Genomic DNA, 10,933 nt, shown 5'->3' with positions numbered 1-10,933 from the left:
TCACATTTTAAGAGTAAACATGACATATGTATATATTTTTAGATTCAGAATGTGATGAAAAATACGATGCAATCAATTTTAAATCTGTTTGCGAAAAATATATTTTCATGACAACTTTAATGAGCAAACTCATTAATTAATTTTTAAGCCTTCAAGCTGAAATGCAATACCAAAGTCTGGGCTTCGTCGAAGATTACTTGACCAAAATTTCAACCAATTTGGTTGAAAAATGAGAGCGTGACAGTGCCGCCTCAACTTTCACGAAAAGCCGGATATGACGTCATCAAAGACATAAATTTATCAAATAAATGAAAAAAACGTCTGGAGATACCATACTCAGGATCTCTCATGTCAAGTTTCATGAAGATCGGTCCAGTAGTTTTCTCTTAATCGCTCTACACACACACACACACCACACCCTCGTCTCGATTCCCCCCTCTACGTTAAAACATTTAGTGAAAACTTGACTGAATGTAACAAACAAACAGGAACCAACATCCCATTTCCTTCCTGTGTAAATTTTCTTTCTTTATTTGGGGGCCCGGTAGCTCAGTTGGTAGAGCACTGGACTTGTGATCGAAAGGTCGCTGGTTCGAATCCGGGCCGGGATGGACACGGGTCAACTTTATGTGCAGACCAAGGAGTACTGATAGAGAGCTCCTTGGTGCAGACCCAGAGACGGAAGCCATGTCCCACCCCCGTGTCATCACAATGGCACGTAAAAGACCTTGGTCATTCTGCCATAAGTGCAGGTGGCTGAATACACCTAAACACGCAGACACCTGGGTAGCGCGACTCCGTTGCTGCTAGCTTTCCACTGGGAGGAAGCGACCCGAATTTCCCAGCGATGGGACAGTAAAGTAATGAAAATGAAAAATGAAATGAAAAATGGTGTTTAACGCCGTTTTCAACCACGAAGGTTATATCGCGACCTGTGTAAATCAAGTTGCGACAGAAAGTATGACAGATTTATGCAGTTTTCTACACACCACAAGAATAGTTTATTCAGCACTGAATAATCATGAGGAAAAAAACAACAACAAAGAAACTAACGGGGAGTTAAAAAAAAACAATCCGGCTAAAGATAGGTAGAGAGAGGGGGGAGTGAGAGGGGGAGTAGGGAAAAGAGAGAGAGAGAGAGAGAGAGAGAGTATCCTTGTACAGGGGCGGATCAGTTGCTTTGTAAGGGGGGGTGCACTTTGAATCGAAAGTGAATGTGATGGGCGCGAAGCGCCCGAATTTGCTAGGGGGGTCCGGGGGCATGCCCCCCGGAAAAAAATTGGCTCAAAGAAGCAAAATGGTGCCATCTGGTGCCATTTGAACTTATAAATGGTCATAGAATCAGCTTTCCAATTTTTTTTTCTTTTTCTGTGCACCCCCCCCCCCCCCCCTCGTCCGCCCCTGTTGTATCCTAGTAACTGTGTATCCGTGTGAGCACTAAGTTTCTGTAAAGCCCGTACCTTTCTGAATTCCGGCTACAAAACATGGATTCTATAGGCCCGTGTGTACTGACAATCTTGAAATAAGAAAGATAGAATAAATCTGTTGGGTGTATGTGTGTGTGTGTGTGTGTGTGTGTGTGTGTGTGTGTGTGTGTGTGTGTGTGTGTGTGTGAGTGTGCGTATGTGTGTGTACATGTGTGTGTGTGTGTGTGCGTGTGTGTGTGTGTGTGTGTGTGTGTGTGTGTGTGTATGTTACTTGTAAACTTTGATTGAGCACTGGCAAACACTCTGGAAGAGACTTCACAGCAATAACAATTCCAGAGTTGTAATGCCATCAAGAAGTGACACTTGAACAACAGTAGGAGAGATGATTAGAGCACCATCCGAGCATGTCTGTCTGGCCGGCGGTGTCCGCACAGCTGATTAAAATTCAGGCATGGGAATTGAACAAAGTTTTTAAAAAAAAGGCTGAACATTTTTAAGTACTAGCAAAGTCGACGGCGGTAAGGGCCTAATCTTACTAGGGGGGTCCGGGGGCATGCTCCCCCCTGAATTTTGTTCTCTCCAAAGAACCCAAATGGTGCAATTTGGTGTAATCTGAGCTCCAAGTTTGCCTTTAAATTCAGTTTTTAGAACCATTTTTTCCTCCCCAATTTATTTTTTCCGCAGACACTTATGCTTTTTTGGCAGAACAAAAAAAAGATTCAGCGGAAATTTGCCTTTCCGCGGACAATTCCCATGCCTGTAATAAATGCAAGAAACCCACGCTGCTATCCTACTTAATCACGTGATGGTTTTTGCGCCTTTTACTTCATGAATATTCATGGGATGCGTCACATATCATTACTCAACATCCTGTGTTCTTATAATACATGAAATTAAAAGCTCATTTTGTTAAAACATTCCTTTATGCAACTTTTTCTCATCCGCTGTAAAACTGGTGTGCATATTCTCCGTGCAGGATGTTATCTTTAATACTGGAGGTCAGTTTAGTCCATCTCTCTGGACATCTTTTTCGTATAACCTTTGCCCCCAGCGTTTCGACCAATCAGATTTTAGGGCACGGCAGCCTCTCTCTGATAACCGGAACTAGGGGGCAATAGGTGCCTGGCCTGAAATACCTCTTTCACTTTCGATGCTCGAAGATTACTTTGCCAGAGGATTACTTTGAGAAATTCTGCAAGAAAACGGATTATCCTGTTCAAAATCATGAACAACAAGTCGCGTAAGGCGAAAATACAACATTTAGTCAAGTAGCTGTCGAACTCTCAAAATTTTATTGTCGAAATCAATTTAAAAACACTTTTATCTTATTCCTTGTCGGTTCCTGATTCCAAAAACATATAGATATGATATGTTTGGATTAAAAACACGCTCAGAAAGTTAAAACAAAGAGAGGTACAGAAAAGCGTGCTATCCTTCTTAGCGCAACTACTACCCCGCTCTTCTTGTCAATTTCACTGGCTTTGCCATGAGCGGTGGACTGATGATGCTGCGAGTATACGGTCTTGCTGAAAAATGGCATTGCGTTCAGTTTCATTCTGTGAGTTCGACAGCTACTTGACTAAATGTTGTATTTTCGCCTTACGCGACTTGTTTAGCTTTGTGTTTTAAAAAAAAATTTTTTAGTCAGTACAACTGACTGCTTGTCATTGGTTTTTGAAATAGGTTAATGGGTCCGCGTTTTCGTGTACATGTACATACAAGATTTTTTATGTTTTCGTTTTGATGAACAAAGTCATACTCATAGCAGCCGTATCACATTATGTGAAAAAGTTTTAAATTATTTAAAACAAGCATACAGTAGAAAGCACACACACACACACACACAAACACACATCAAGTTCACACACACACACACACACACACACACACACACACACACACGCACTTCTTGCAATCAAACAATTTCATTTGTCATACATTTAACATCAGGTTAATATCTTGTTTATTTGAAGTGCATTTTGGCCATAACAGCAAGATAAATCCCGAGTATCAGGGACTCACAAAAGTTTCCACGCACACACACACACACACACACACACACACACACACACACACTTGTCTCTTTCTTTGACACAATTACACATCTTCTAAATCCTTCTACAACATATTTTCTGCTGTGCACACACACACAAAACGTAGTTAAACCTTTCATCACAAGGAGAACACAACTCGACCTCCAATTCAAGAAAAAGTTAAGCTTTTGCAAAAAAAGAAAACAGGGTATTCCAATTGACCAGAATGATACTGTTTTGAAAGTCACATCAACAGAGACGGCCTCAACAACCTTGTATCTAGCACGAGCCTATCGATCATGATTGGCTCCTCACTATTGCTGAAAGTTGGCAGTAGAACTTCCTTTCCAAAGTGTTGTGGGAACAGAGCTGACACTGCTTACTTCACTCGAACTCTCCAAGCGTATCAGGCGAAAGCAAAGAAGCCAGACACTCAGCTCACTCCAGTGCATCCATGATAGCTTTCTTCCGCAGTTTTCTTGAGGGACCACCTGAAGAGCAATATAAGGATATATAATAACAATAATGATAATGATAATGATAATAATGAAGACTATTAATCACCCCTTCCCACAAATGACCTCACAGCGATGTACACCGACACAACAACACACACACACACACACACACACACACACATACACACACACACACATGCACACACACACACACACACACATACACACACACACACACACGCACGCACGCACACACACACACGCACGCACGCACACACACAAACACACACACACACAAACACACACACACACAAACGCACACACACACATGCACAAACAAACACACACACACACACACACAAACACACACAAAAACACACACACACACACGCACAAACAAACACACACACACACACAAACACACACACACACACACACAAACATACACACACACACACAGAGACTCTCCCTTACTCACACAAGCAAGAGTCTAAACAATCCCCCTAAAATAGTTTTTTCTTCTTAAAAAAAATAACACAAAATTGTGAAGTCTGTCGCAATCTGGGGATTTTAAGAATCATACCTGGAGCTTTGAAAACGTCTAAAATCTGCCAAATGACCAACAAATCTTACGTCTGCCAACACATAACTTCCACCTACCATCATGAAACTTCTGTGCCGTTTTGCGCTGCAGATCCTCAACGGTCTCCACGGTATTGGCCCACTCCAGTACTAGCCTGCGCCCATACAAATGAGTCGAGTGACACAGGGCGTCAAATGCACGCTGAAACAAAGAACAAAGCAGGATAGTTCATTCACATTCACATCACAAAATAGGCCGAGTGACACAGGGCGTTAAACGCACACTGAAACAAGAACAAAGCAGGATAGTTCATTCACATTCACATCACAAAATAGGTCAAGTGACACACGGCATCAAACGCACGCTAAAACAAAGAACAAAGTGGGATAGTTCATTCACATTCACATCACAAAATAGGTCAAGTGACACAGGGCGTCAAATGCACGCTGAAACAAAGAACAAAGCAGGATAGTTCATTCACATTCACATCACAAAATAGGTCGAGTGACACAGGGCGTCAAATGCACGCTGAAACAAAGAACAAAGCAGGATAGTTCATTCACATTCACATCACAAAATAGGCCGAGTGACACAGGGCGTTAAACGCACACTGAAACAAGAACAAAGCAGGATAGTTCATTCACATTCACATCACAAAATAGGTCAAGTGACACACGGCATCAAACGCACGCTAAAACAAAGAACAAAGCGGGATAGTTCATTCACACCACAGTCACATCTCTCTATGCTGTGCGCAATAGTGCAGCAAGTGAAGTTGCTTTACACTGCTGTCATGTTTCAGTTCTCAAGTTCTAACTGCGACTTCTTTACTCTCTAGCCAGCTGCTTTCCGTGCTTTTCCAGTACAGTGGAACCCTTCTCCCCCTCTCCCTCCCCCTTAATGTAAGACCTCTACCCTTTTAACACCTTGCTTTTTAAAGGTTTTCTGTTCATAACCTCTGTACATTTACCACCACTGTAAGACTCCCTCGACGGGCGCTGTGGCGGGGTGGTAAGACGTCGGCCTCTTAATCGGAAGGTCGAGGGTTCGAATCCCGGTCGCGGCCGCCTGGTGGGTTAAGTGTGGAGATTTTTCCGATCTCCCAGGTCAACTTATGTGCAGACCTGCTAGTGGCTTATCCCCCTTCGTGTGTACACGCAAGCACAAGACCAAGTGCGCACGGAAAAGATCCTGTAATCCATGTCAGAGTTCGGTGGGTTATAGAAACACGAAAATATCCAGCATGCTTCCTCCGAAAGCGGCGTATGGCTGCCTTAATGGCGGGGTGAAAACGGTCATACACGTAAAATTCCACTCGTGCAAAAAACACGAGTGTACGTGGGAGTTTCAGCCCACGAACGCAGAAGAAGAAGAAGAAGAAGACTCCCTCCTTTTAAAGACCTGAATTTCGGAGATGTCTAGAGGTCAGAAAAGGGGGTTTCCCCTGTGCTTCTCTGTGCATCGTTTTTCTTCATATTTGTGCTTGACAGAATCGAAGCGCTTTGTGCATGACAATGTTTTTTCTGGGGAACATTGTGAAGTATGCCTTGTAAAATACTGTCCTGAAAATAAAGTAGCTAATTATTCTAAAATAAAACTCTAAAGAAAGCTTGACAGAATCATGACCAGTTGTGAGACTTTGTGTCAAAGGCAACCATAATAATAACAATAATAATAAAACGAGAATTTATAACGCGCACATATCTCACCACAAGGCGACTCAAGCCAGTCAAGGCGCACTCATACACATTCGTTTTGCATTAACAACTCAAGCACATACACTTACGCATAAATCACATGAAGATGATAAGGCAACAACACAAACATCTTCTAATGCTCACCTTTGCATCCTGTTTTGTCAAAAAGTCGACAAAGCCAAAACCTTGAATGCCAGGACCGCTGCTTTTCTTTGGTACCCGCACATACTTGAGCTCCCCAAATACTCTGAAAACAACGCAATATGACTTTGAGATAACAGTTGGCAGCTCTGGACCTGTCCATAATGACCATATTTGGTCTGTTCCTGGGGGAGTCGCTATAGACAGATTTGACTGTATCTGGAAATAACATGTTCTACAGGACTGCAAGAACCTCAAGCCCTTGAGGACAGAGACTTGGCCCAGGCCGACGACCCTCCAAGAGAAGCTGCACGGTCCCGTGGAAGCTCTACAAAAGACCACCAGCTTCATACCCAGAGCTGGACTTCAAGTGAAAAGGCGATCGAGAATAAGAAGAGACATGTCCGAAAGTCTTATTACTTTCTTATTATTATATAGCTGGGCGGGGATATAGCTCAGTTGGTAGCGCGCTGGATTTGTATTCAGTTGGCCGCTGTCAGCGTGAGTTCGATCCCAGGTTCGGCGAAAATTTCTCTTCGGTGTCCGAACCTCCCCCCGTGTACACTACATTGGGTGTGCACGTTAAAGATCCCACGATTGACAAAAGGGTCTTTCCTGGCAAAATTGCTTAGGCACAAATAATAATTGTCTACCTATACCCGTGTGACTTGGAATAATAGGCCGTGAAAGGTAAATATGCGCCGAAATGGCTGCAATCTACTGGCCGTATAAAATTTCATCTCACACGGCATCACTGCAGAGCGCCTAGAACTGTACCCACGGAATATGCGCGATATAAGACTCATTGATTGATTGATTGATTATATGAGCGTATGGCAGCAGTGGGGTTTTTTTTCTGTCAAAAGGGCTGTAAATTGAAGCTGTTGTGTTATCCCACGTGTATGTGGACACATTCTCAAAGCATATCACAAGCCAGGTGCATGATCATTTCACAGATTTCTCTATTGAAGAAAAACATCTTCCAAAAAGCTGTAGGACAGCTGATTAATGAGGTGTCCGTTTCTCAGCAACAACACATGCGCAACAATTGACGTCATCGTGACGTAACAGTAACCACCAGTGTCATTGTGACCTAACATAGAATTCTAGAACAGTGAAGGGAAGATAATGAAGAGTATGAACTCATCAAGATTGCTTCCCTTTACCTGTCACATGAATAGTTGCAACTTACTTAAACAGTTCCTCCACTTCTTTCTTGTTGCACTGGAAGGGGATGTTTCGGATCAGGATCTTTGTGGACCCCTGCTGGCTGCTCGACTGTTTCTTGCGACCAGACTTGGGCTGTCTGCAAACGGGAAATTAAACTTTTTATGCACATTATCTTTAACAAACAAGGTAACTGAAACACACAAAACTAGCCAAGATATGACTAACAAAAAACAAAGAATCTCGGATAAAGATGAGATATTGAAGTGCATGCGTGTTTAGGTGGTATCAGCCATCTGCACTTATGGCAGAATGACCGAGGTCTTTTATGTGCCACTGTGGTGACACAGGGGTGGGACATGGCTACCGTCTCTGGGTCTGCACATCAAGTTGACCCGTGTTCGTCCCAGCCTGGATTCGAACCCGCAACCCCAGGATCACAAGGCCAGTGGATTTCAATAATACCCAAAGAAAAAGTTGATGCTTTTTTCTTTAATGTCGGCGCATCACACTATTTCTCTCTGTGCGTCTGTGTATATGTGTCTCTCTATCTCTTGTCTGTCGCAACCCTCTCTGTCGACTCACAATGTTTCTCTCTGTGTGTCTGTGTATGTGTGTCTCTCTATCTCTTGTCTGTCCCAACCCTCTCTGTCGACTCACAATGTTTCTCTGTTGGAAATCTTCAGCTCCAGTGTGTGTCCGTCCAACTCGGCTTTCTGCAAAGTTTTCAAGGACTGCATCGCTGAGGTTGCTTTCTTGTACTCCACAAATCCGTAGCCCATGGACAGGAATTTGCCTGCACAACAAACAATAACATTTTTTCAAATCTGATCCCTCTCCTGTGCCCCTTACCAAATCTAATAATGTTTGCCATCAAACTACGTTGTATTATTATTTTTCTTCTTTTCACCTTCTGGTTGTATACTAAGCTTGTAAGATGTCAAATCAAAGAATCTCTGTCTGACTGTTTCCGAAGACTGTCTGTCTGGTATCATGATTAGTCGATGAAGGTCCATTTATTGATCATGAATGCTTCATGAACATTCATGAATTTTAATTCATGTAACTTCAAGAATTAACCATGATTTATTCATAACAATTTCGACAGAGTGACTGCCTGTCTGTCTGTTTATTTTTATCACTGTCTCTTTCACAAAACAGTTATTACCTTCAAGTTTTCCCTTATAATTATTACACTCTGCTAATGAAGCAGTCATCAGATTTGTGACCCTCCACCACGAAATGAGTCGCATGTCACCTCGCGGGGTTCTGCGCTAGGCTTAATATAAGTCCGGGGAGTGTCTGGTGACAGTATGACAGTCACAGGCTTATAACTCAAACAGTTGTCGCTATTTTCTAAAACGGGTTTCACCACTGGATAGAGCATAAAAAACTCTTTAGGAAAATGTAAAAATATGAAAATCATGCAAAGGTGACATCTGACTCATTCCGTAGTGGAGGGTCACATTTGCTCTCTATCTGTCTACCTCTCTATCACCTCTGCACACTTTCTCACACAGCAATCCAGTCATTGTTGTTCTATCAGTCATACTTGTCAAAGAAAGCCTACCTGGATGTTTCATATCTTTTTTCTTGGCAACGGTCACTCTCCGCACATCTCCCGCCCTACTAAACAACTGCAAAGAAAAGCACAATGTCATCATCTATTTAGACAATGTTGAAAAAAGAACAAAAGAAAAAGAACCTCTACAGTATAAGTGTACAGGTCATGCCCAATGCCAGGAATTGCTGATTTTGCATAATCAGTAAAACACTGCCCATTTCGCGAATTCGGCAGCCAGTACATAACTTTTCCAGCCACCAAAACATTGCATTTGCACTGCTTTAGCTTGCTGTTATTGTTTGTATGGTCTGTGTCGAGCAAAACTCTGAAAATGCATGAAAAACTACACTTGTTGCCATAACTTCCCGTAACTTATCAATGAATGAGCAAGAAAGGCAACCTCCCACCAACCGAGTTCACTCACCAACCATTCCATCAATCAAACTGGTGAGACAACCAAAGGGAGCTAACATACCGCAGCAACCTCCCCTATAACTATTGTTTTCAAAAAGAAAATTACAGCGGAACCCCCATTTTACGTTTATAACCTCTATAAATGTACCCCCATTTTACGTTCATAACCTCTATAAATGTACCCCCATTTTACGTTCATAACCTCTATAAATGTACCCCCATTTTACGTTCATAACCTCTATAAATGTACTCCCATTTTAAGACTCCCTCCTTTATAAGACCTGTCCCCTTTTCTTTCTTTATTTGGTGTTTAACGTCGTTTTCAACCATTCAAGGTTATATCGCGACGGGGGAAGGGGGGAGATGGGATAGGGGAAAGGGGGGAGATGGGATAGAGCCACTTGTTAATTGTTTCTTGTTCACAAAAGCACTAATCAAAAAATTGCTCCAGGGGCTTGCAACGTAGTACAATATATAACCTTACTGGGAGAATGCAAGGTTCCAGTACAAAGGACGTAACATTTCTTACATACTGCTTGACTAAAATCTTTACAAACATTGACTATATTCTATACAACACTTAACAAGGGTAAAAGGAGAAACAGAACCTGTTAGTCGCCTCTTACGACATGCTGGTTGGCATCGGGTAAATTCTTTCTCATCCCAACCAATATGGGACTCCCCCTAACCCGCGGGGGGTACCTGTCCCCTGTTTTTTACAGGCGAGAATAGGCGAGATTGGCGAGTGGGGCGAGGAAGTACCGTTTCTTGGGAACACCTCGCCGCGAGTGACGCTAGCCGACGCCAGGTAGCTTTGGGCTTGCTCGCTTGGCGAGAAAACATGGCGGCCACGCAGCTGCCCGTCCGATTGGCTGTCCATGTTTTTTTACCGGCCAGTGCAGACGACCTTTTCGGAATCGACCAATGGTGTTTAATTCTTGCGTAGCTAGCCATTAAACCGTTTCATAGACAATCTCGCCTCCTAGCTTCGCGAGCGGCTAGCCGAAAGAATATCTCGCCTGAAAGAAACACGCGACTGATTTTCTTAAAAGGGAGATTGCACTGTACTGACCTCTTTCAGGGCATCTTCTTGTGTGTCAAAGTTGAGGTTTTTCACAAACACTGTCGATCCTGGTACACTCTCTTCCCCGCTCTCAGACTCCACCCCAGAATCTTCTTGCTGCAACACAAACAAAGCAAAATCTAAAACCAGAATGTACATAATAATTTGTTAACCAAGCAAAGTTCTGAACAGTATTGAGTCACAGTCCCCAACCAACATAAGAAAAACCGTAACATTAGAACAACTCAACTGCAGTCAAGTGAAAAAAAGTCTTTTATTTCACCAGATCTAACTTTGTGTTGTTCTTTTTCATTACAATAAAAGCAGAGACAATGTATAGAAATGTTGGATGCGACAAGTATAATACAAAATTCAATACTTCGAAA

At 42.7% G+C, this 10,933-nt stretch overlaps 1 protein-coding gene across 2 annotated transcripts in view; it reads right to left on the bottom strand.

Moving 5' to 3' along the window:
• Positions 1 to 3,465: 3,465 nt before the first annotated feature.
• LOC138975419 (probable RNA-binding protein 19) overlaps positions 3,466 to 10,933 on the bottom strand; it is a 52,070-nt gene continuing 44,602 nt past the window's right edge. Inside the window, exons 20-26 of one of the 2 annotated variants that reach the window (XM_070348098.1) lie at positions 10,557 to 10,664; positions 9,077 to 9,143; positions 8,167 to 8,302; positions 7,532 to 7,645; positions 6,343 to 6,445; positions 4,579 to 4,702; positions 3,466 to 3,951 (exon numbers count right to left, since the gene is read on the bottom strand). In XM_070348098.1, coding sequence (XP_070204199.1) covers positions 3,899 to 3,951; positions 4,579 to 4,702; positions 6,343 to 6,445; positions 7,532 to 7,645; positions 8,167 to 8,302; positions 9,077 to 9,143; positions 10,557 to 10,664 — 705 coding nt within the window. In that variant the 3' untranslated portion in view covers positions 3,466 to 3,898. Of the gene's footprint in view, positions 3,952 to 4,578; positions 4,703 to 4,969; positions 5,030 to 6,342; positions 6,446 to 7,531; positions 7,646 to 8,166; positions 8,303 to 9,076; positions 9,144 to 10,556; positions 10,665 to 10,933 lie in introns of those variants that run through there. The other variant, XM_070348099.1, reaches the window with a different exon arrangement.

This window comes from Littorina saxatilis, linkage group LG9, assembly GCF_037325665.1.
Source record: "Littorina saxatilis isolate snail1 linkage group LG9, US_GU_Lsax_2.0, whole genome shotgun sequence".
Lineage (NCBI taxonomy): Eukaryota > Metazoa > Mollusca > Gastropoda > Littorinimorpha > Littorinidae > Littorina > Littorina saxatilis.
This window is presented reverse-complemented; position numbering and strand designations above follow the sequence as displayed.